We start from the raw sequence: 27,347 nt of genomic DNA, 5'->3' as shown, positions 1-27,347 counted from the left end.
CTGTCTCTCTCTCTCTCTCTCTCTCTGTCTCTCTCTCTCTGTCTCTCTGTCTCTCTCTCTGTCTCTCTCTCTGTCTCTCTCTCTCTCTGTCTCTCTCTCTGTCTCTCTCTCTGTCTCTGTCTCTCTCTCTCTCTCTCTGTCTCTCTCTCTCTCCTCTCCTCTTCTCTTCTCTTCTCTCTCTCTCTCTCCCCACAGACACTGTGTGTGTGTGTGTAACCATTACCCTTCTGTCACTCTCCAGCCTTGAGGAAAACCCACTGGGTATGCACTTGGTTGTCACGCGTGAGGTTTAACATCAAGTATGAGTTGACCATGTTCTGGTATTGACTTGTAAGTGATTGAACCAAGGTTCTTGATGTCTTTTTCAATGGTGATCAGAATACTGCTCTAATCACTCAACATGCTTTTGCCTTATGATCTGGAAGTCACATGGGGAAGTTTTCCCATACTGGGTGTGAGTAAATACATATTTAATAGAACTAGTCTTGCTTGTGAAGGCTCATGTCGATTTCTGTTAGCAGATGGGCAGAACAATGGACATGATAAACGTTCATCGAGGTATGCTAACCACAATGGGAAAGAAGTACTGTCTGACATTTTGGGTGTTCACCCTTTGTAGGTGTTGTGATATATTTTGCCCTGACAAAGGGCAGTTTTATTTTGTAAATTGTTTTCATTCTTGTCTTTTTTTATTTTTTTATTTATTTTTGTTTATTTTGGACATTGGTTTTCAGTTCACAATACAAGTTGACCCAAATACATATGACTTTAACCCTTCTATTTTGATGTTGTTTACTTAAACTGTCGTGGGAATAATGCTTTTGTTAAATCCAACTGTTTGTTTCGATTTATTTTCAGAATCCTTTTGATGACAGCTCGGCTTCATACGTTTCTTCAAATTGTGACTGTAATTCCTCTGGAATTGGTCCAAATACTATGATGTCACCTGCATATCGTAGTTTATTTAGGTCAGCCCAACCAGTCTCGAGACCTTTCTCTTCCCAAATTCATTTTCTTGAAAATTCCTTCCAATGTAGCCGTATAGGGCTTTGGTGACATTTGATCTTCTTGGTGAACACCTTTCTCAATTTGAATTACCTCCGCCACCTGAGGTGGGTGGAGGTTGTGTTTTCACACCTGTTTGCCTGTTGGTTTGTCTGTGTGCACGATATCTCAAAATGTTAATGATGGATTGGGATGAAACTTGGTGGGCAGGCTGGGTGTGTGAAAAGACGAATTGATTAGATTTTGGTGAACATACAGATGCGAGTTTATTTTTTTTAAATGTTTTTTCACTATTGAGAGATAGGGCCAAAAACGATAAATAGCATGGTATTTCAAAAAGTTGTGGACTGGTTATGGCAAAACGTGGTGGATGAGTTGGTAGGTGACAATAACAAGCCGATTAGATTTTGGTTCAGGCATGGATCCAGATCCTGCCTATCGGTGGAATACAAAAGGTAAACTGTTCAGCCTGGTGGAGGTATGTGCTTTACCGGGTGCTGTTCTCATTTTTTCTGCCTTCACAGCTGAAGCCTGGAGGTATTATTTATGTTTTTGTTTGCATCCGTCCGTTATTGTTTTTTTGTTACCATGATACCTTGCTCACTACAAAGGATTTCAACCAACCTTAGCACAAGTATGGACTACAATACAAAGATGAACTGATTTACTTTTGGGTTCAAAAGGTCAAAGAGCAGACACTCTTCAATTGCAAATGATTTTGTTGCTGCTGTATAGCTTTTGAATCGAGGAAGGGATTTCAACTAAACTTGGCAAAAATATGGCCTGTAATACAAAGATGAACTTGTTAAATTTTGGATTCAACAGTTCAAAGGTCATGTGCCGGTTTAAAATAATTTTGCACACCATAACTCGAGTTAGAAGCATCTCATGGTGTCTTTATACTTATCTTTTTTCTGTTTGTTTCTCTATCTCTATCTCTATCTCTATCTCCCTATAAACCTTAAATTGAGATCAAACGTAAGTGTTGACTATCTGACATGGATGGAGGCATATCCATCAACACATATGTGCCGAATTGTATTTTCTAGTTTTATTTAAATGTTTCTGTGGAGCCTTTGCCAATATGGCCTTTTTGGTACTGGTTGAGTCAATTTGTGTTTTCTTCAAACTGTGTGTCCTCAATGCATCAAAAACAAATTGGGTGTTCACAACGTCAAATACGTCCTTGTCATTGAATCCTGTGCAAAGTGGCATCTTGTATTCATTTCAGATTTGAATGACTTATCTTCCTGCTTGTATATGGTTCATGGATGGTATTGAATCCACACTAAATCTTGCTTGTTTTTTTGGCTGAGCAAAGTCTAGCTTTCATGTATCCTGTTTTTTTGTTTTTTTTAAACCTGTGACATGTCACAGGTCTACAAGAGGTTCATGATGTTGTTGTTGGGTTTCATGTTGAGGGTCGATTTTTGAAATGTGCACCCAATAGTCTGACAGCTGCCACACCACATCCACATCTCGTGCTTAACTCAACCCACCATAGCACCAAGCCAAAATGATATGGCTGCCATCTTGGTTTTCTGGTGGGCCTAACACATTAGGCCTGTAGGCCTTTGCTGATTATTATACACTGCATGGGTTTGTTGCATCAGATTTCCAATGGCTTTGCTCGGGTCGAGTGTTATTCACGATGAGGGACCCTGAAAAATCTAATCATATGTCAAATGATAGGTTAAATCAAGCCCATCAAATCGCATGGTAATCGAGCGTTACGTTATGCCTATTACTAAACAAATAGCATAACGTAATTTTTGAACGGCCCCTTATTGGGGGTAAGCAATCTGTAACTATGTGACAAAATATCTCATTCTGATATAACCACCGTCGGCTGTCATGGATGAGAGGTGTCGAGTTCATTTTTTAATAGTGCATTAAATGTGCTTCCCAATCGTGCTGTTCATCTTTTATGAATGCTTCAAATGCGCATTTGAATCCCTACTTGTCCCTTATTTACCAAACAATTGCTCTGAACCCCGATACTGTTCTTTGACTTTATGGTCTGCAGGATCACTCGGTCTTACTTTTTCCAATTTCGTATTTTTCAAATTCGGATCATGGGGGCTCCCAGGTGGGGGAGGGGCTCTTATTATTTGTGACCTCCTGGAACTTCGGATACCTACTTGTCCCTTATTTACCAACAGATTCCTCTGAAACCCAATACAGCCCTCTGTTCAATGGTCTGTAGGATCGCGCAGTCTTATTTTTTTGTTTTTGTATTTTTCGACATCATATTGGAGCCCTCCCAGGGGAGGTTAGGGGGGCTCCAGTGGATCCCCCCAAATCAATAGAGGTCTGAACTACAAGCTCAAAAGATGACCGTCAGCCTAAGCGGGCAATTTTTTTGCTTTATACATTCTGCAAAAAATAGTACCAAAATCTGAGCAATTTAGTCCCATTATTTTATGGCCTCATTTTATTTGTCATACATAATCTGGTGTTTTTCCATTGTTGGTGTGTTTGATGGCATGTTTAACTTCATTTGGGAGAATGTCTGGCACTTTGTTCATGGTCAAAGTTTGATCCTTTTTTCACCTTTTCTGTTGGTCTTGTCTTATTAATATGATCTATTGTAAATTTATTTCACTCTTCACAATCACTTCCTCATTTCTGATTTTGGTTCCATATTCCTATTTGAATGCCAGAATGAGATTATTATTATTATTATTATTATTATTATTATTATTTTTACTTTCTTCAGGGTTTGTTTGTTTTTACTCGTTTTTGTAATTTAATTGGTTTGCTTGCAGTTAAATGATTTGATACCCTAAATGATATGCTTCCGCACAGTCTTCTAAAGATCGAAGTACTGTATTACATTTATTTATTTTTAATTGTTAGACCGTTTGATTTTCCTCCTTTTCATCAGAGTATTGGTCTTTTCTGTGATTTTTCTGGTCGTGGTTAGTCCCCTGTTTTGCCGCAATGTGGTTTTCAGCATCTTTAATGTTGCTAACAGTTAGGTACATTTTCTTTATTGTTTTTATAGCTCCAACTCCAAAGGTGGCCCTAAGCATTATGTTTTTGGGTTGTCCGTACGTCTGTCTGTCCATACAGGCTAAACCTAGTTTTTCTCAGCCACCACATGTCCGATTGAGATGAAACTTGAAGGGTAGGAGCAACACCCATGTATAATGTTTTTATGATAACTGTGACATCATAGGTCACGTGGTTTTGCAGCCATCTTGGATTAAATTCAAAAAATTAAAAAATTATTTCTTGGAAACCGTTGAATGGAAGAATTTGAAACTTGGCACATTGTCAAGTACTCTCAATGGGGAACAAAAGCATGATAATGATCACATCATCAGTGAAGTGGTATACCAGCCATAAATGTTTTCATTGAATGCCTTACCCTAAGAATCTGAAATTGCATGCTCATGATCTCGAACCCATTTGTATTGCAATATTAAATTTATGACATCATAGGTCTCATGGTTTGGAAGCTATATTGGATTTAACCTAAAACCTTAAAACAACATCTTTTCTCAAAAACCACCCTATGCGATTGACTCAAAACTTTGTGTGTCATCGAATAGGCATGGTGATTTAAAGTTTATCACAAAAATGTCATCGGTCACATGGTGTGGCAGCCATATTGGATTGAAGGATGATATTAAATAATTTTATATCACAAACCGCTTACCCAATTGATGCGAAACTTTATAAATATAATCTAACACCATTGCTGCATATAGTTTGAAAATGATGGTGTCATGGGTCACGTGGTATGGCCGCCATCTTGGATAGAAAAAGGAACCTTATCCGATCAACACGGAACTTCACAAACGTGATCCCCTACCCATAAATATGCAGAGTGTACATTTTGTATGTCATAGTTCATGTGGTTTGGCAGCCATATTAACTTGAAAGCCGATATAAAAAAACCCTTCTCCGAAACCGTTTCACCGATTGATCGATGTGATACTTGTCATGTCTGGTAAAAAACGTGATGCTCGAGAACAGCTAAAGGGATTTAAATATAACTTGTTTATTTTTAGGACAGTCAATGAGGGCATCTAGCAGTTGTCGTGGGCAGGGACTACGCAGAGGCATATTGGCGACGCAGTCGCATTGTTCCAGTTTATTGTGCATTGAATCTCTTTTTGAGTTCTAATTGAAACAGTTATTTACTTTCAAAGATTATTGTGATTGATTGATTCGGACTTTGTCTTCACTGCTTTTGCTTTTGGAAGTGTTAGTGTTGTAAAGTGACCACAGACTATTCAGGCTTGGGAGCATTGGACTAGTCTGTGGTCATTCCTTTAATGAAGTTTAGTCCTGATGGAGCTGCTTCATTATGAGCACAGAGTACATTTCAATATTTACTCTGGTGGGGCCTCCACTGTCAATTTTCTGTTTGATATCTTCTGGAAAAAGAAATTCAGGAAAAACAATTTAATATTCTCTGCCAACTCGTCTGGTCTGTTAGCTGTTTCACAACCAAATTTTACAAGATATGTCTCATCTGCATTTTCTTTCTTTGGCATTGAAGTCTCCCATTGCAATATGGATGTGTGTGTGTGTGTGTGTGTGTGTGTGTGTGTGTGTGTGTGTGTGTGTGTGTGTGTGTGTGTGTGTGTGTGTGTGTGTGTGTGTGTGTTTTTGTTTGTTTGTTTCGTCAAGTTTCTAAGCTTTACACGTGACAAAAGAAACACTCATAAATACTGCGCATAATCCAAATACATGTAACCTACTTCTTCTACCACTTTTACACCCATAATGAATCCCACCTTGTGGGGTTGGCTGAGATGTAGGTTTTTGCTGAAGTATTTTATGAGCTGGCTGGCCAGAAGGACTGATGCTTGACCGTAACTGATTTGGGCATGGATTTGGAAATTAACACGTGCTGATAATAACTTACCTGCTCTTCTTGAAAGGTATTGTGATGTCACTTTCGGATCCGATGGGGTCTGTGCTGGCAGACAGCGCTCCCAGATTAACGTCCATCTGAGGGACAACACACTTTCCAATCCAACTTCCTGTGCCAGTCCGACAGTTTATAATCAGTCCGAGAATCAAACCCAGACTATACAGCTCAGAAGGGAGCATGCTATCTCTGTATTGTCCTGTCAGATGCGCATGTTGCCTCTTTTCAGGAACTGGTCATACTCACTCCCTCAGTGATCAAGAGGATTCATTTTCAGAATTGGTATCGTTTCCCACCTGCAATACACCCTCAATCCGGGTGGGGTCAGTGGTTAAACCACTTGCACACTTCCAAGTGTGCAGATAAAAACCACAAGTTGTCTCCCTACACTTGTAGGGTGGGAGGGGGAGGGAGTTATTTGATGCCCTTGACCTGATCCTGGTTAACCCCATGTACAAATGCAAAATTTGGTGAAGGTCAGCCAAGCCGTTTTGGATTCCATAAGGAACAGACATTGCCTTATGTTATATGAATAGTAGGATATATCAGGAGGAGATTTTTATGCACAGAAATAGGGCAGATGTTTTAATTTTTCTCCAATTAATTGAGTACTTCTAAATGCTGCACTTTGTATCATTGGAAGGCAGTTCGTCACAAACGTCGCATCCCAGGTTTGGTACTTGGTGTACCTTTCTTTCTTGCTGCTTGTCACAGTAAGCCTCGACTTCATACAATGATGTATTGTGCCCTTGTTAACTCAACTGGACTACCGTCCAGTTGAGTTCATCACATACTGAACCCTCCGGCGTCCGTCGTCTGTCGTCGTCGTCGTCGTCGTCGTCGTCGTCTGTCTGTCGTCCGTTAACTTTTCGACGTTAACACTCCAGCGTCCACAAATATCAACCGATTCTGATCAAACTTGACATGCAGCATCCTTACCACAAGGACCAGGTTGGTATTACATTTCAGCCCGATCCGTTGAAAAATGGTGGACTTAGGCGACCATTTTGCTTTTGGTCATGAAAACGATGTTAACACTCTAGCGTCCACAAATATTAACAGATTTTTATCAAACTTAAAATGTTTAACCCTTACCACACAAGGTAGGTTTCTATTGCATTCCAACCCGATCCGTCACAAAATGGCCGCCATAGGCCGCCATATTGTTTTCAGCTCCGAAACGACGTTATGACTTTAACGTCCACAAATATTTATGGATTAGGATTATGGAATATTTCATTTATCTAACAACTGACCTACTTTAAAGTTGTCCAGTCAGTTCAGTTGAGTTCTGCTTCCCTGGAAGCTCTAGTTTAATGATGCAATCCCACATTTTAAACACTCGTTTGGACATGTGAAACCGAGTTTAATTATTTCCTTGGTGTTGCGTGTACTTATTGTTTTGTAGAAACGAGAATGACAGATTCGCCAGATGCTGCTAAAGAGACACTGGAAAGCCGAAGAGTGGATGCTGGTAGGCTGACGATCCGCTATAACTATAATGCAGCGATCAATCTCATAAAACAGTCACCTGAACCGGTGTTTTGCAATAATTCCGCATTGTTAAATATTTTAACTGAATTTCATTCTTGCATCATGTTTATTTTTGAATGTTAACTAATATATGCTAAATTTTGCAGTAAATGTTCTTGACTTGTATTAAGCTATGTTAACTATATATTATGAAGGATAAGTCCCAAATTTTATAACACTTTATCACCAATCTTGCGAAAGTAATTTGAAAATTTAATTCGACATTTCAGGAAGACATCATCTTGAAAGGTGGACGATAATTATTTGTCGCAGTCGACATCAGCATTTCAAAAGCGTTACAATTTGTTGAATTAATGTCCTCCAATTGTTTGAGGAAGTCACATGTGATAAAACTTATTGATGATGATGGAGATGCTGTTTTGGGACAGCAATTCCTCAATTTCAAGATTCTATTTTACACTGTGGAATCCCCGAACAGGTCTATAGTTCTCCAAGTATAGTTTTACTCGAGCCATTCTTCAATAGGTGTGACATTTGCTCCTCTCCAACCCTTTGATATCCATCCTAACTCTTGTAAGCTATTGGTTAATGTCATTTATCTGTTCTGCTATGTCCCGTTGCAGTAACAGATGCATATTATTTCCCCCCTGGTGCTTTGTCTCTCTTCCCTCCCTCCCTCCCTACCCCTTAAGCTGTGTCAATTTATGTTCCTCTCCCACCCATAACTTGTCTAACATGAAATCTAGATATTCTCCCTCTGCCCTCTCCTTCCCCTGTACATGAACCCAATCTTTACCTGGCAAATTAAAATCCCCCATAATCATTACTCTTCCATTTTGACATGTCTTTCTCATTCCCTTTCGGAGCCTGGTATCTTACTCATCCCTTAATCCAGCAGCACCGTCACAACATCCACCGAGTAACTTGTTATTCTTCCTTTCCCAAGCACTATTCTGAATACAGAATCTTCCATCTCAGTTAACCCAGTCTAACCTCATCCCTTTTGAATGATGCACCATTATTTCTTGTCCAGATTGCGATACCTCCTCCAAATTTGTTTTTCTTTCCTGGCACACCCATTCCTGTAACCTCCTTCCTAATCCTGTCTTGCAATTAATTACACCACCTGTCAAAGCAGGTTTCAATTACTGCAACTATAATCGCAATTCTCAAAACCCAATTTTGTTTCAAGTCCTTCCATCGGTATGGAATATTTTAATCACCCTTAATCCTGTTGTTTTCTTTTCTTGTCTGTACCTACCACTTTTGCTGTGTGTGGTTCCTCCCCTTGTATTGGCTGTGCTTTCACCCATACCACAAGTTCAATCCCAGGACCAAATAATCCCATTGATATCACGGATCATTTACTGTATTTCATGCATTCTGCAACAATATCAACATCACATGATGCTGTGAAGAGGAACAGGTTGAGATGTTTGGTCATGTATTGAGGAAGGATGAAAGTGACTGGTTGAGAAGAGTGATGGAAGTTAATGTAGAAGGAAGTAGAGGACGGGGAAGACCGAGAAAGACTTGGCTAAAGATGGTGGGAGAAGAAATGCGGGCAAGGGGGTTAACAAGGAGAGATGCAGAAAATAGGGCAAAATGGAGAAGATTGTCATGGGGACCGCAAGGCTAACCCCCGCTCTTGCAGGGAACATGGCCATAAAATGCATGTTGTTGTTGTATGCATTCTGCAACAAAGTGAGCCTGGTTGACGACTTTCGTGACTGGTATCGTGAACACTTAAATGATATGAGAATGAACAACAGTGATCTTTACAAACCAGTTGCTCACCCTCTTAGCCTGTCTCGAAACACAACTGATCACATGGCTGCTTGTGTGATTTCCCTCTTTCAAGGAACAATTGACTCCAGGATGTTCAGAGAAAGTTTTTTTTTTTTTTTTTTTTTAAATACTTGGAACTCGAGTACCAAATGGCTTCAATGAGTATTTTTATTTTTGTTAAAACACTTCTGATTCCACATGTAATTTTTTTTCTTCCTTGTCTATCCTTCCAACACCGTTTTCCTCCTTTCTTTCCTCATTGATCCAAAAAAAATCCAATAAAGCGTGTTTATTAAATCCCTTTGTCATCTCCTGACCTCTCCGCTCCCCCCTCCCTCACACCACCCTAAACTTATCCATCCCTGATGCAAATCCTTGATGCTCACCAAAATACCATCCATCTTTATGCACTATGTTGGGGAAACTCTCATCGGTATCTGCACAAACACGGGACAATAAAACCAGCATCATTGTATCTCCCTCTCTTGCTCTGATGAAGGCAACTTTGTGCCTTTTTGTTTTTGCAGAAAGTTACCAATTGTTCCGTTGTTCATCCTTCGTTTCTAGCCTCCTTTCTATGTTCTATACTTAAAAACCTCATCTTCCCTTTCAGTTTTGCCAGTGCAAACATTCCTGAATCCTCTCCTATTTTGGCTCCATCGTTCTTTCTGAAAGTATTTCTTTTGCCCCCGAAATGCTTTGCAGTATTCGCTAAATATGAAGCACTATCTGGAAGCCCATGGTAAAAATACCATGATAGAAAAATAAAAATAAATGGAAGCCTTTTATTATTGTGCTGGTTGAAAGAGCTAAATTGAGGCAGTATTATAATTTTCCCGGAGGTGTGGGTTTATTTTAAGCAACTTTTCTGTAATTTATTATCTCCGAGGAGCATTTCCGTGCTTCGGGTTGTGGGGGGGAGGTGGACAGACAGACAGACACCATTAGCCTATTAAATATACTTCAGAGAGTATTGTGAAATTCCAAAATTATCGTTTCATGACAGCAAAAAAAAAATCGGGAGCGATTTTTGGCTTGTACACTGCCCAGGTTCAATTTTTGGTCCGATTGAAAATAATTACAATTTTCTCGTAGGTTTGGATTAATTTGATGGACCTTTTGCCGAATATTGTTTCACTCCCAGGGGTGTTTGTGTTTGAGGGTGGGACAAACAGACAGACGGCATGAGCCTAATATATCTATATATTGTTACGGATCTCAGAGATGGCACTCCCCTTAGCAAGGGGGGGTTAATCCCCTTGGCCTGTTAAGCTGGCCGTCTCTAGTCCTGGTACTTATAACGCTCCTTTGCGGGGTGATATTGGTCAGGCTCCCGAATACCTTTACCAATCCCTCCGCAAAGCAGGGAGACAAGTACCGCTTGAACCACGGACAAGATGGTATTTGCCGAGCGGTTTAGCAATCCGCGATTCGAGCTGTTAGCAATTGACTAACCCAATTCTGCGCGTTGGCCGAATCGTGCCACAGGTACTCAATGGGAAGAAGGGACTAACGCGATCGGGGGAGAATGAAACCAAAAGGGTAAGAAATAACAGACATTTATTAATTATGTACAAAACCCAAAACCAAAGAAGAAACGAAAGTAATATACAGAAGAAGAAGAAGAAGAAGAAGATACACAGGGCAGCCTTAAAAACAGTCTTAATTATCAACGCCCAGGACAGAACACACAGACTTACACGAAAGGGGAATAGCAGGCAGGAATGACTGGAAGAGGGAGAAGGTCCAGGTGGGACAGCAGGGCTGGAAGGTCCGGGCAGAGGCACAGCATTGAGGTCCGCTCCAGGTCCACGCTCCGGGTGGGAAGTGAACAGCCAGCGGCAGCTTCTGGTCTCGTATCTCACACGGTCGGACAATGCGAATGAAGCGCGGCATTGTCGCCGTCAAACGGACCCACTCTCCTCTTTACAATGCTCCGTATCCTTGTCGGGTACCTCACTCATCTGCCGGATCACGTCTTCTCCTCTGTACCTTCTCACCCGACTCCCTCATTCCTCTGCCAGATCACGTCTTCTTCTTAAGCAGTCCCTCGCAGCCGCTTTTATTGTCCGTCTAGGAATCAAGCCGCCGGCTCTGATGACACGCCTACCGGTTGGCTCACCTCGGCGCTGGTTGGTCGGTAAGGGCTTGCTGACTCCACCTCTGCTGACGAGTCGACGTGCCACACCTTGTTTTTGTGGCCCCGCCCCCTTCTTCCTCGGCTTGACCGCATGGCTTATGGCGGCGTGGTGCCAGCAAAACAGCCCAATGCAATGGCGGCGAACGCTGCTGGCAAGCGAGGTACCACAATTTGGAGAGAGAGAGCAAAATGGACGGAATGGCGCCTATCTTATTTGATTAATGCAACGCAGATTCAACTATTGGGAACAGATCCTTAACTGAAACACATAATAATGAAATAACTACAGAGAGGTCCTATGGTTCGCTACGTGTTGTACATGGACCCCGCCCCCACCCCCGTCCCTCCCACATCACGCACACTGCATCAGGCAGTGGATCTCCCACAGGGGAGTGAGTCACACACACAGACACATGGGGGAATGGGTCACAGACACACAGGGGAGTGGGTCACACAGACACACAAACACACACACGGGCGGGGGTGGGGGTCACACACACAGACACACACATGTGGGAGTGGGTCACACACACACACACACACACACACACGGGGGAGTGGGTCACACACACACACACGGGGGAGTGGGACACACACACACACACACATACACACGGGGGAGTGTATCACACAAACACACACACACACACGAGGGGGGGGGGGGGTCACACACACATGGGTGGGGAGTGGGACACACACACACACACACACACACACACACACACACGGGAGTGGGTCACACACACACACGGCGGGAGGGGGGGTGGGGTGGGGGGGAGTGGGTCACACACAACGGTGGGGGGAGAGTGGGTCACACGCACACATACACACACGGGAGTGGGTCACACACACACACACACACACACACACACACACACACACACACACACACACACACACACACCTGTGGAGCACCCTTGGGGAACCCTCGGGCATAGACGTGAATGACATTTGGACATCTTGAGTTAGGTGCTGCAGATAAAGTTTTACAAAATGGATACTGGCAACTCGTCAGATCCAGAAATGATTTAATCTACCCAATGTATTGACCACATAATATGTGAATACATGTTCATGCACATGGGAAACACAACTTGCAATGTGTAATTCCACATAATGTAAAATGTGACTTCAAGACCCCAAATCTTACCTCCTCGCCACACTCCCCTCCCCGCCCCCACCCCGCCCCCACCCCCCCACTCCCATTCCTCCTCCTGTTCCCCCTCTGCACAGGGGAGAGAAGGGAGATAGGGGCGGGAGAGGGCAGACAGTGACACTTCTACCTTGACTTGAGAGGGGAGGGGCGGGAGGACAAGGGGGAAACCCATGCCTTAATTTTTTATTTTTTTTTGGTATACAAGATCGAGGCTCATGTAAGAGCTAACATCAATCACAAAAAAAAAAAAACGGACACACAAAGTATACAATAATGGGAGCGGGAGACAAGATGGGGAGAGAGAGGGAAGCACATAAGTACAACAGCGGAGAACAGGGACAATGGATGATCTTGGGGGGAGGAGGCATGGGAAGGTGGGGGGGGGGGGGGGGGGGAGGGGAGGGTGGCAAAGGTATAAAACACATGGACACTGTTAGAACTTCCAGGAAAGAAAGAAGTCGGGATTTCAAAAAAAAGTGGATCTGGGGTGAATTAACGGGGGTAGAAAAGATCAAGGTTTTGGATGGGGGAAGATAAGAGATGGTGGTGAACAGCTGTTTTAAAGACCTGGAGGGAGGTGTGGGATTGAAGAGAGTGAGGGAGTTTGTTCCAGAGACGGGAGTAAAGAGGAGTGAAGGTGAGCAGAGAGTCATGATTTAGGCAATTTCACCAGAAGAGGGTTACTGGCAGATTTTGTGCGACCTGTAGGAATATTTGGGGGACAGAGCACAGATAGAGCTGGGGGAGCTAGGCCAGATAGGAGTCGGTAGAAGACAGAAAGACCACCAACCTGCCTGCGGTGAGTGAGTGAAAGGCCCTCGGAGTTAACTTCATCGCGGGAGATTCCAATGATTCTGAACGCTTTGGTTTCAACAGCGTGAAGACGAGCTAGGTTTGAGGCAGGAACACCAGCCCAGAGCGGAGAACAGTATTCCATTGAGTTGCGGATGAAAGCCTTGTATGTGGTGAGGAGCTCAGGTGTGCCAAGGAAGGACTTCGCACGACGGAGGATGCCCAGTCGGTGACTGGCTTTGGAGGCCAGATTGGGAATGTGGTTTTCCCAGGAAAGATCATGGCAGATAGTGAGACCCAAAATCTTGAGTGACAGAACTTCTTGGAGAGGATTGTTCAGAAAGTAGATGGGGGGGGGGGGGGGGGGGGGGTTGTCCAGTCGGTCTTTTCGGAGAGACATAGTAAGAGTGCGAGATTTGTCACGATTGAAAGACATGTTCCACTTGTTTGACCAGTCTGTGATTTTGTCCAGGTCTGCAGAGAGTGAGGACTTGACTTGACTTCTGTTCATTTTTAAACTTGAAAACATTAAACTGTTAATGTTGTTTTCTTATACTGTTATGTTAAATGACTAACGCTATTGAAAATTGGGTCGCCACGTCAAAATCCAAGATGGCCGCCGCCATGTATGTCTGAACCTTGTGAGTGGAATATCTTGAAAAATAAGCGAGGTACCAACTTCTTATCTGGTGTGTGGGTGTATCTAGGCATTGGGTCGCCATGTCAAAATCCAAGATGGCCACCACCATATATATGTCTGAACCTTGTGAGCACAATATCTTGAAAAATAAACGAACTACTAACTTCTAATCTGGTGTGTGGGTGTATCTACGCATAAGGAAGAACGCTATTGAAAATTGGGTCGCCACGTCAAAATCCAAGATGGCCGCCTTGCGTCGTCCACTTTGTCAACTCACATCATTTCACCGACGGGGGACCTAGGCGTAACGCTTGTTAAACTTGAAAACATTAAACTGTTAATGTTGTTTTCTTATACTGTTATGTTAAATGAATACACTTCGCTTTCCAAACTAAAAATTGCTTAAAAGCAAAAGGTATTATTTGAAATAAATATTGTGTTCCATTGTTTGTCCGCATATACAATTTATTACCTACAAAATTTTTTGAAGTGTTGTTTAATTACATAGTTTGAAAATAGTTAATTCGTCTTAAATAAACTCTCCATATATACCCAGGGAATATGAAAAAATATAATTATACTACGGTTCGATCCTCAACTTCAGTATTCAGTCGCTGTACGTTTACTGAGCGATAATATATAATTAATTCCCAAGAAGGGAACACAACCCTCCCTCCTGTCCTCCCTTCTCCTCTCTCCTTTCTCCTTTCCCTCTCTCCCTCCTCTCCCCTTCTTCCCCTCCTCTCCACCCCTTCTCTCCTTTCCCCCCTCACTCCTCTCCCACATCTCTTCCCGTCTCCACATCACATCTGACCAGATGCATTGAAAACGGCTATTAAAATGCATTTTTGCCAATAAAACACCAATAAGTCCAATATTCTTCCGGTTTTTCTCACCTTTATCTGCAACCGAGTCTTAAACCATCTTGGCGACTCTGAAATATTGAATCAGATGGTGAAATAGAGTCGCGATAAAGCCTTGAGGGAGTCTGAATGGACTTTATATTACAAGCTATAATTTCATTTAATATGCATTTTTGTCTAAAAACGTTAACATTTGTCCAATTTTTTTTTCTCGTTCTTTGCAACCGAGTCTTAAACCATCTTAGCGACTATGAAAAATAAAATCAGATATCGAATTAGAGTTAAGATCATGCTGTGGGAGAGTCAGAAAGTGCAGGCCTTACAAAATAGGCTTATAAGTTATGAGCCCTCAGAGCTATGCGGAGCAAACAATATGGTGGAGATTTGATTTTGAAGCCCCTTCATGAATGGGTGAAGCCCTTCCCTGAACAGGGGAAGCACCACCCTGAGCAGACGGAGAGATAGACTGGAGGAGAGTATTATTGTGTAGATTGTTGCAAAAATCATTGTTCCAACCGCTGATTTCTATTATACACATGAATTATGTTTCTTTTGCAATTCTTCGAAGAAGGCTTGAAAATCTAACTATATCTGACAGATATAATTTGTCTACCTATTGCCCTATACAGTATACATATCTTTTTCTACGACTCAGTCATTCCCTGACAGTTTTCCATCCACGCTTTCTGTAATATCACCAACTAATATAATCTCCATGGCTTCTTGCTTCCTCCAATCAAGCCCTCAAATCCTCTGCTCCGCTGCCAGCCTGCATCCTCTCCACAGTGTGGTGGTGGGGCAACAAAGGGGAGTGCTTGTTTCAGTGTTTCCACCTTCTCTCTTTTCTATTTGTTTTAATTGATTGCTGGTTGTGCCCCATTGTTGCCCCACTACCGCACCTTGAAATTAACCTTGCTCTTCCATGAGCCTCGCTATTGTAGAGAAATATATAAATCGAACCGCTCTCTAACTTAATTGTTCTTCTTTACTTTCAGCAACTTGGCACTTATTTGCTCTCCCAAAGCTTGATCATAGTATCTGACAGCTGGAGAACCAATCATGCATTGGGAAGATTCAGGACGTCATTTTTTTGGGATTCGTCACTGTTATCCTCATAGGAAGGGAAGGCAGGCTTGGAGTATCCAATTCCTTCCACGCTTTTGCACAGCATGCTGTGACATTATGACCTGGCGCATATAATCGTAAAGTCAATGTCATTCAATTTACATCGAGCATTCTTGGTTCACCTAATTTTTACCTTTAGCTTGTGAAACAGCCTTATTAGCAGATTAGTAATTGCAACTCTTGCCCATACAAATGAATAGTGCAGAACTGCAGGATATAGGAAAATATTAATCTCGCCTGAAAAGAATTTCGATCTTGTTCAAGTCGTGTTATTTTCTGCCAGATGCTGTCAGCAGGGAGAAAACTGTGACCCCCTGATTGGCAAAAATTGCATTTGGTCCTCAGATTTCCAAAAGCCTGATGGTAAAGCCTTGCAAGCATGTTCAGTTTCTTTATTTTGACTAAAAATGTGAAACCTTTCCTGGGAAAATAATTTTGAAGTGGCTATGAAGAAGATGATTGTTTTTTTTTTTTGGCATTTTCATGAATTTGATAAAATTGCGTAAATACACACCAATTTGAAATCTGATATCAAACTTCAATTTGAATTGACGATATATCAGGAAGTCAGAAGATTTCCTCTGTAGGAATGACGCACAATTCCTCAAAAAATAAAATCTTCCAAGATACAAACTTGTAAACCTATGAAGGTCCCAACCAATCAGTCGTCTGTGAAGGATTTCACATCAAATAACACTCATTAACCCTTTGTGTGCTGCATCTTTTTTTCTCTCAAAATTTTCATTAAAAATGACTTTTTATTTATGAAAAAAAATTTTTTTTTTTTCATCTTGTGGCAAATCTGCGACACAAAGGGTTAAACATTTTTACAGCATCGCTGAACTACAAAAAATCACAGAACAAGAATATCCCGTTTGTACTTATTTTCAGACAGTAACTCAAACTATGGTTAAGCTGAGTACTTCATTCAAACGCGAATCTAATGCGCTTTACAGTGGGAAGGTCCATGACCTCTCACTTTTTTCATAACGTGAAAGGATTCCACTAAAAGGAGGCATAACTGCATATTTACACATTCAGCAATGAAGTGCCAAGAGGGGTGGGTGGGACAACGACTGTCAATCAGCCTGATAGGTGTGGGGCCACAAATCGCATTTGACCATATGCACTAATTTGAATGTTACATCGTCTGTAACAAGTATTACAGTACTGTACCATTACAATGTGAGTACGTCTATAAAGTTTGGACTACAACATTTATCAACTAGTATGCACTTATAAACTAGAGAGCATACCTCTGCCAGGCTGAACAGTTTACGTTTTGTATCCCACTAATAGGTCATATGTGGATCCGGACCTGAATTAAAATCTAATTGGCTTGATATTGTCACTTACCCAACTCATCCACCAAGTTTTGTTATAAGTCGACCACAACTTTTTGAAATATCATGCCATATATCGTTTTTGGTGTTGGGCTAGCGGCTAGGGTGCCGGCTTAGGATCCTAGGATCCTGGGTTCGAATCCCGGTCGATCGCTGAATTAACGCCAGGGGGGTTGACTCAGCCTGTCATCCTTCCGAGGTCGGCTAATTGACTACCAGTTCACTGGTAATTCCCTGTTTGTCGTTGAAGGCGGCAAAAAGGGTTGGCGTCAGGAAGGGCATCCGGCCGTAAAACATTGCTTCAAAAAGGGGACCAAAAAACAACAACTACCACGGTCCCCGAAAAGGCCAACCCCTGCTTTGCGGGGAAAAATGGCCTCTAAACGGTGGTTTTTATATCGTTTTTGGCCCGATCACTCAATGGTGAGGAATCGCTTTTAAAAAATAAAAAATAGTTGTATCCGGATCCGGATTCGAATCTTCACCGAAATTGAATCAATTCCGTGAAAGAACATATTTACACAGCACAGCAGGAACGTCTGTATCACACTTTCAGGAATCGCCAATCACGTGATACATTTTTAACGCATGCGTGCAACGTTGCACTTCGTGCTTCGACCAATGAAATCCAGCGCGACTGCACCACCAATGATCCAGTACCACCAATGAAATCTCTTAGTAAATAATTCCCACCAGCTTAGTGCTAAAACATTGCTTCAAAAAGGGGACCCAAAAAAACAACAACAACCACGGTCCCCGAAAAAGGCCAACCCCCGCTTGCGGGGAAAAATGGCCTCTAAAGGTGGGGTTTTTTTTTTTAGTAATGATTTAAGAGATAACCTATTTGGAGAAAGTTAATATTGATTTATATATAATTAGATGATTTATTTGGAGGACATCCCACATCCAGACCTGTGTGGATTGTACAGAGCAACATATTTTTTGTTATATTCGAGTAGAAAGTGGCGGGGGGGGGGGGGGGGAGGTAACCCCCCCAAGTCAAAAAAGTGGGGGGGGGATATGCTCCCCCCATTCCCCATCCATCGAGACACCCATTCTCACAGCTATTGCACTGGTTGAATGTCTTGGCATACGTGGAATTTTTTTCTGCTGAGGTCCACCATCAAGAAGCTGAGTGGTTCAGGATGAGAGCCGAAGATGTCGGTTTTCAGCATCTTGCTCGATGCTGTGATTTCATGCCATTTTCATGCAATTTACCAGACGACATCAGCCCACGGGTCCTAAAATCCTGCTCTGCCGCTCTTTCACACCCTCTCTCTGTTCTCTTCACCCTCTCTTTTGCTCAAGGTTATCTGCCATCAGCTTGGAAATCAGCCAACATTACCGCTTTACACAAAAAGGTGCAAAAATAGATCCTTGCAACTACAGACCAATCAGCCTGCTCCCAATTATCAGCAAAGTCATGGAATCCATCATTGCTTTGGATATCAAATCCTTCCTCTTCTCCAATGCCTTCATCTCTGATCATCAATTTGGATTCAGACCAGGTCAATCTACTCTGGACATGCTGTTTCTGCTGTCTCAACAATGGATGGAGGTCCTCAATGCCAAACAGGAAATCAGAGCTGTCTCACTTGACATATCACGTGCCTTCGTTACAGTCTGGCACCCGCTCTGCTCACTAAACTCTCCTCCTATGGTATCCATGGAAATCTCCACGCATGGCTTGCAGACTTCCTCTCTGATCGTAGTCAACGTGTGGCCCTGAATGGATTTCTCTCATCTCCCCTTCCTGTTCCTCACTCTCTGCAGACCTGGACAAAATCACAAACTGGTCAAACAAGTGGAACATGTCTTTCAATCATGACAAATCTCACACTCTTACTATGTCTCTCCGAAAAGACCGTCTGGACAACCCTCCCATCAACTTTCTCAACAATCCTCTCCAAGAAGTTCTGTCACTCAAGCTCTTGGGTCTCACAATCTGCCATGACCTTTCCTGGGAAAACCAAATTTCCAAGCTGGCCTCCAATGCCAGTCACCGACTGGGCATTCTCCATCGTGCAAAGTCCTTCTTTGGCACACCTGAGCTCCTCACCACATACAAGGCTTTCATCCGCAGCTCAATGAAACAAAGGAATCGAGTATGGTTAAGCATATTTAAAACCAAAAATATAGTATTTCTGAATCCACATGTAATTTTATGCCCTCTCTTGTCAGCGATTCTATGTCTTTATGTCGATCATGCACTCGATGTCGAACTAACTCACAATTACCTCTGGGCTGGTGCTCCTGCCTCACATCTACCTCGGCTTCACGCTGTTGAACCAAAGCTTTCAGAATCATTGGAATCTCCCGCGATGAATCTTATCTTCCGAACTCCCAACAGACAACAGACTTTCATTGACAACCAACCACGTTCAAGCTCAACCACATCATCCTCTACCCTACTCAGCCTCTCTTTTAATGCCTCCCTTACTGTCACCTCTTTCAACCTCCACACCTTCATTCTCGGTTGGTACTTCACCCGCCGAGCTCTCCTCGCACCTTTCACCCTTATGTCGCAGACAACCAAGTGGTGCTGTGAAACAGCGTCCTCCCCCGGGATCACCTTTGTGTCTCGGAGGTGCCCCCTATCTCGCCTACGCACCATCAGGTAGTCAACGGTTGTCGTCGACCCACCTGACGTGTATGTAACAAGCTTATTATCCTCTTTCTGGAACTGAGTATTACAAATCAACAAATCAGCTCCATCAGCAAACTCCAAAATCCTTTCACCTTCTCCATTTCTCACACCATATCCGTAACCCCCATGAACTCTCTCAAAACCGTCCATACTCCTTCTCACATGTCCATTTAGGTCTCCTATCACAACAACTTCCTCATCTTTCACGTTTTCCATCAGCTTCTCTATCGCACACCAGAACTTGTCCTTCTCTTCATCGCTCCGACCAACCTGCGGAGCATATCCCGAGATGACGTTCACCAAGAGCTTTCTAATCATCATTTTCACCATCATCAACCTATCACTCACTCTAGTCACACTCACCACACTGTCTACAAACTCCTCAGAAAACAAGACACCAACACCATTCACGCCCTTCGGGCACCCTTGCCACACAAACTTGTATTTCTGTCCCTGCCTACCCTTCACCATTCTCACACCACTTCCCTTCCATCTCGTCTCTTGCACACAACATATGTCCACTCTTCTTCTGATCAATACTTCCACCACTTCTCCTGATCTCCCTGTCATTGTCCCTACATTCCATGTCCCAAACCTCAGAAACCGATCTCCTCTTCGGGCTGTACCCTGCCCATATGTAGTTGTAATTGTCATGGTTCTCTTTTTGAGGCAATGTTTTTTATGGCCGGATGCCCTTCCTGACGCCAACCCTCTTAGTCGCCTCTTTCGACACGCAGGGATACGGTGTATCTATTCTAACCAGGGTACTCACCGGGATCTTCTTGCCTCAAATATAAACTGTATAACCCTCAACAATATCCATAATTCTGTATAAATCCTCATTTGACATTGTGTAAAATTTGCTTCAGATAGAGAGCCATCTATTTTTTTACATATATGCACAATCAACGGGTGGATGGTGGTTGGTAATATGAGATAAGGAAGGTAAGTAAGGATGGATTAATTTTCTTATTAACACCATAGGGGAGGGTCAAACCCAAAAATCAAGAGGGGTCACCTGGGTGGAAAAGCAAGGAAAGAAGATGGGGAAATATAATCAGGATAGGGATGCCACAGATTATTGGCCCAGAGCAAAGTAAAATTAAGAGGGGATGAGGTACTTCAGATAACTTTTCAGACAAACAGCTTTCCAGGTGGCACCAACAATGCAAACTAATGGGCTCGGAAGGGCCTTCCAGAATCCCGTTTGCGGTGTATCTTCAGTCATGAGCTAGCAGAGAAAGAGATCCGAGATCATGCGCTAGGTGAGGAAGCCTCCCAGAGCATGACACCCAGATAGCTCATCTACTCTTCGTGAAGGACACCGTGGGATCTTTAACATCCAGCAACGAATGCTGACAGATGATATGCCAGTTTAACGTCCATCCGAGGGATGGCACATACATTGATGAATCACCCTGCCTGTGAAACAACGGGATGACTGTTTATTGCTACGTTGGGATTCTAACCCAGGTCGGGATTCTAACAGCTCAGAGGTGAGTGTGTCTACCGCCATGTCATCCTGTCAGCCCCAGCAGCTCTGCATAAGCAAATGGGACAGAGAGCTTCATTTCCCATCTGTAGTACTGTATTATTTGTGATTCTGTATTCCCTTTTATCCCAAATGTCATACCCTTCAGTTGTCATACCCTTCCTCCCGTCCATGGTACACGGAATCTTGTGGTGAGGCTGTTGCCCACCCAGTCTCCTGGAAAGCAAATCCAAAGGAATGAAATCTCATTTCCTTTCACAAAGCCCGAAACAAGTGTGTGTCCACCCTCAGGAGAGCCAGGAAACAATATCTCTCCGTTCTCAAGACTGAACTCTCTTATCTGTCTCCCTCTTCCAAATCCTGGTGGTGTCTGGTCAAATCTGTTTCTGGTGTTTGTTCCCCCTCCATCCCCTCCCTCACCTCAAACGGCTACACGGCTGACTCCGCACGTGAAAAAGCTGAATGCCTCAACTCTGTGTTTGCCTCTAAATATTGTGTCCCAAACCCATCCCTCTCTGTACCCACCGTACCCAGTCGTACCCAGTCGTACCCAGCTGCTCCTGGACTCTGTGTCCTTTCCTCCTGACAAGGTGGAAAAGTTTCTGTCAATCCTAGACTCTGATTCTGCAACTGGACCTGATGGCATCAGCCCACAGGTCCTAAAATCCTGTTCTTCCGCTCTTTCACTCCCTCTCTCTGTTCTCTTCACCCTCTCTTTTGCTCAAGGTCATTTGCCATCTGCTTGGAAATCAGCCAACATCACCGCTTTGCACAAAAAATGTGCAAAAACAGATCCTAGCAACTACAGACCAATCAGCCTTCTCCCAATTATCAGCAAAGTCATGGAATCCATCATTGCCTCGGATATGAAATCTTTCCTCTTCTCCAATGGCTTGATCTCTGATCATCAATTTGGTTTCAGACCTGGTCACTCTACTCTGTACATGCTGCTTCTGCTTTCTCAACAATGGATGGAGGTCCTCAATGCCAAACAGGAAATTAGAGCCGTCTCCCTTGACATATCACGTGCCTTCGATACGGTCTGGCACCCCGCTTTGCTCACCAAACGCTCCTCCTTTGGTATCCATGGAAATCTACACGCATGGCTGGCGGACTTCCTCTCTAGTCGTAGTCAACGTGTGGCCCTGAATGTGTTTCTCTCATCTCCTCTTCCTGTTCAGGCTGGGAGTTCCCCAAGGCAGTGTTCTGGGCCCTGTGCTTTTTCCTGTCTTCATCAATGATCGATCTCTCCACGGCATCAAAGTTTGAGTGTTTTCCCGTTCGTTTCTTTGTCAAATTTCCGCTGGGTATTTTGTTGTGTATGTGTTATTGTGTGTTTCTATTTGGTTTTGGTTTTGTAGTTGTTGCAAATTTGTGTGTAATTAGTCGTTTTTTTTGTTCGTGCCTCGTGCGCCTCGTGCGGCCTAGTCTCTCCAGGCTCCCTCCCCCCCCCCCCTCGTCAGTGTTTTGTGAATATGGGTTCTTTCCTTCATAGTATTTGCTTGTTTCTTTGATTTTCTTTTCTCCCCCCTACCTCTCACTAACATCATACCCTTTGTCCAGCGTTTTGAAAACAGAACAAACAAATAAACAAACAACAAAAAAAATTCTATATTAATTCTTTCTCTCCTCCCGGACACGTGCTTGTTCGCTCTCCTCCTCGTCTCGACTTGTGCCCCGCCCCCTATATCTCGTTTTTCTTCCAACTCTGCTCCTGCTTTCTCAAATCCACGTTCTCACTTAGAGACTTTTCCCAGATTGTTTTTCATGGTTTTGTATAAATATTATATAAATATGTTTATACCGCAGCCATCTCGGGAAGGGAGGGGGAGGGGGGGCAGGGAGAGGGGGAGGGGGAGAGGGGGGGGAGGGAGAGGGGGAGGGGGAGAGAGGGGGGGATATTGTTGGAATATGTTTAAACCGCAGCCGTGATGCTGACGCCGCCCTCCCCCCCACCCCCCCTCCCAGAATTTCCATGTTTTAAACGTTTCCCAGTGTGTACCCTGGATTAGAATAGGTACACCGTATCCCTACGTGTCGTAAGAGACGACTAAGAGGGTTGGCGTCAGGAAGGGCATCCGACCATAAAAACATTGCCTCAAAAAGAGAACCATGACAATTACAACTACATATGGGCAACGTACAGCCCGAAGTGGAGATCAGTTTCTGAGGTTTGGAACATGGAATGTAGGAACAATGACAGGGAGATCAGGAGAAGTGGTGGAAGTATTGGTCAGAAGAAGAGTGGACATATGTTGTGTGCAAGAGACGAGATGGAAGGGAAGTGGTGTGAGAATGGTGAAGGGTAGGCAGGGACAGAAATACAAGTTTATGCGGCAAGGGTGCCTGGAGGGCATGAATGGTGTTGGTGTCCTGTTTTCTGAGGAGTTTGTAGACAGTGTGGTGAGTGTGACTAGAGTGAGTGATAGGTTGATGATGGTGAAAATGATGATTGGAAAGCTCTTGGTGAACGTCATCTCGGGATATGCTCCGCAGGTTGGTCGAAGCAATGAAGAGAAGGACAAGTTCTGGTGTGCGATAGAGAAGCTGATGGAAAACATGAAAGATGAGGAAGTTGTTGTGGTAGGAGGAGACCTAAATGGACATGTGGGAAGGAGTATGGATGGTTTTGACGGAGTTCATTGGGGTTACGGATATGGTGTGAGAAATGGAGAAGGTGAAAGGATTTTGGAGTTTGCTGATGGAGCTGATTTGTTGATTTGTAATACTCAGTTCCAGAAAGAGGATAATAAGCTTGTTACATACACGTCAGGTGGGTCGACGACAACCGTTGACTACCTGATGGTGCGTAGGCGAGATAGGGGGCACCTCCGGGACACAAAGGTGATCCCGGGGGAGGAGGCTGTTTCACAGCACCACTTGGTTGTCTGCGACATAAGGGTGAACGGTGCGAGGAGAGCTCGGCGGGTGAAGTACCAACCGAGAATGAAGGTGTGGAGGTTGAAAGAGGTGACAGTAAGGGAGGCATTAAAAGAGAGGCTGAGTAGGGTCGAGGATGATGTGGTTGAGCTTGAAAGTGGTTGGATGTCAATGAAAGCTAGTCTATTGGGAGCCGTTGGTGAGGAATGTGGATGGACAAAAGGACCACCGAGGCACTCGGAAACATGGTGGTGGGATGATGAAGTTGGAAAGAGGATTGACGAGAAGAGGAAGAAGTTCAAGGAGTGGCAGAAGGCGAAGGGTACGGGAGCAGAAATAGCAGAGCATGAAAGTTATAAGGCAGCCAGGAAGGCTGCAAAGAAAGAGGTAGCAAAGGCGCAGGAGGCATGTAGGAAAATGTTCGGAGAACGCTTGGAGTTGCAAGAGGGTCAGAAAGCAGTATTCAGGATTGCAAAGCAGATAGTGAAAGAGAGGTGTGATGTGATGGGGGTGAGTTGCTTGAAGGATGAAGTGGAACAAATCGTTGTCGACCCAGATGGAATTAAAGGAAGATGGAAAAGATATATGGAAATGCTGTTGAATACAGAGAATGAATGGGATGGCAACAAAGAGAGTAACCCAGTTTTAGGACCGGCAGAGAAGATAACTGAGAAGGAAGTTGAGGAAGCAATAAAAGCAATGAAGGGTAGAAAAGCGGGAGGGCCGACGGGAGTTGTGGGAGATATGTTGAAGGCAGCAGGAAGTTGGGGTGTGAAGAGAATGACAGAGATCTGTAATCTGGTGGAGAAACAAGGCTGCATTCCAGTGGATTGGGAACTGAGTACCCTCGTCCCTCTATACAAGGGGAAAGGTGACCTTCTGGAGTGTGGCTCGTACCGAGCGATAAAGTTATTGGAGCATGTAATGAAGGTATTGGAAAGGGTGTTGGAGAGGAGGATAAGGAAGAAAGTGAAGATCGACGAAATGCAGTTTGGATTTATGCCAGGAAGAGGAACGACAGATGCGCTTTTCATTGTGAGGTCGTTGCAGGAGAAGTACATGGAGAAGAGGAAGAAGTTGTTTCTTGGGTTTGTTGATCTGGAGAAAGCATCCGATAGGGTTCCACGCAAAGTATTGACATGGGCATTGAGGAAGTTAGGAGTGGAGGACTGGTTGATCAGAGTAGTGATGGCAATGTACAAAAGAGCGCGCACAGCTCTAAGGATGAAGGACGGGAACAGTGGTGAGTTTGATGTGAAGGTGGGAGTGCATCAGGGGTCGGTACTAAGTCCACTACTATTTGTAGCTGTGATGGAGGTGCTGGCTCAGAACGTAAAGGAGGGTTTACCGTGGGAGTTGTTGTATGCAGATGATCTGGTGTTGATTGCGGAAAGTATGGATGGACTGAAGGAAAAGATGAACAAGTGGAAGGAATGTATGGAGACAAAAGGTCTGAAGGTGAATATCGGAAAGACGAAGGTGATGGCAAGTGGTAAAGCATGTGGTGAGGTGGAAAGAACTGGGAAGTGGCCCTGTGCTGTGTGTAGGAAGGGTGTCGGAGTGAACTCCATTCAATGTACAATGTGCGCTGAGTGGGTTCATCAAAAATGTAGTGGTTTGAGAGGGTCATTAACCAGTGTGGCAGCTACATTCAAATGTAAGGTGTGCACAGAGGGAGCTGCAGATGGAGGAAATGTTGAGTTGGATCTTGGAGACGGCATGAAGCTGGAAGGTGTGAAAACATTTTGCTACCTCGGAGACATGCTGAATGGAGAAGGTGGATCAGACTTGGCAACGGTTGCTAGAGTGAGATGTGCATGGAAGAAGTTTCGGGAACTGAGTGGCGTGCTGATGATGAGGGGAGTGTCGTTGAAGCTGAAGGGAAAGGTGTATGCTGCATGTGTGAGAAGTGTTATGATTTATGGGAGCGAGACATGGGTAATGAACGTAGAGCAGCAACGAAGGTTGGAAAGGGTGGAAATGCGAATGGTTCGACGGATGTGCGGAGGATCGTTGAGAGAGAGGAAGAAAAATGATGAATTGCGAAAGATGATGGGAATAGAGCCTGTGATTGATGCTGTGAAGAGGAACAGGTTGAGATGGTTTGGTCATGTGTTGAGGAAGGATGAAAGTGACTGGTTGAGAAGAGTGATGGAAATGAATGTAGAAGGAAGTAGAGGACGGGGAAGACCGAGAAAGACTTGGCTAAATATGGTGGAAGAAGAAATGCGGGCAAGGGGGTTAACAAGGAGAGATGCAGAAAATAGGGCAAAATGGAGAAGATTGTCATGGGGACCGCAAGGCTAACCCCCGCTCTAGTAGGGAAAATGGCCTTTAAAATGCATGTTGTTGTTGTTGTATCAATGATCTCTTTGACTCTCTTGAAAATCCGATCTATCTCTTTGCTGATGATTCTACTCTCTGTCGCTCCATTCCTCATCCCTCAGATCGGCAGTCTGCAACCTCCTCACTCTCTGCAGACCTGGACAAAATCACAGACTGGGCAAACAAGTGGAACATGTCTTTCAATCCTGACAAATCTCACACTCTTACGATGTCTCTCCGAAAAGACCGACTGGACAACCCTCCCATCCACTTTCTGAATAATCCTCTCCAAGAAGTTCTGTCACTCAAGCTTTTGGGTCTCACTATCTGCCATGATCTTTCCTGGGAAAACCACATTTCAAATGTGGCCTCCAAAGCCAGTCACCGACTGGGCATCCTCCGTCGTGCGAAGTCCTTCCTTGGCACACCTGAGCTCCTCACCACATACAAGGCTTTCATCCGCAGCTCAATGGAATGCCGCTCTCCCCTCTGGGCTGGTGCTCCTGCCTCACACCTAGCTGGTCTTCACGCTGTTGAAACCAAAGCATTCAGAATCATTGGAATCTCCCGCGATGAAGCTAACTCCAAGGGCCTCTCACTCACTCACCGCAGGCAGGTTGGTGGTCTTTCTGTCCTCTACCGACTCCTCTCCAGCCTTGCTCCCCCAGCTCTCTCTGGGCTCTGTCCCCCAAATATTCGTACAGGTCGCATAAGATCTGCCTGCAACCCTCTTATGGTTAAACTGCCAAAATCAAGACTCTCTGCTCAC

General features: G+C 43.9%; 1 protein-coding gene across 1 annotated transcript in view; it reads left to right on the top strand.

Moving 5' to 3' along the window:
• The window catches only part of LOC137431149 (POU domain, class 2, transcription factor 1), a 235,343-nt gene that overhangs the window by 69,352 nt on the left and 138,644 nt on the right, over window positions 1–27,347 (top strand). Inside the window, exon 2 of the mRNA XM_078771503.1 lies at window positions 7,302–7,367. Coding sequence (XP_078627629.1) covers window positions 7,302–7,367 — 66 coding nt within the window. The remainder of the gene's footprint in view (window positions 1–7,301; window positions 7,368–27,347) is intronic.

The sequence above is a fragment of the Myxine glutinosa genome, chromosome 1 (assembly GCF_964187855.1).
Source record: "Myxine glutinosa chromosome 1, kmMyxGlut1.1, whole genome shotgun sequence".
In the NCBI taxonomy this organism is placed as follows: Eukaryota; Metazoa; Chordata; class Myxini; order Myxiniformes; family Myxinidae; genus Myxine; species Myxine glutinosa.
This window is presented reverse-complemented; position numbering and strand designations above follow the sequence as displayed.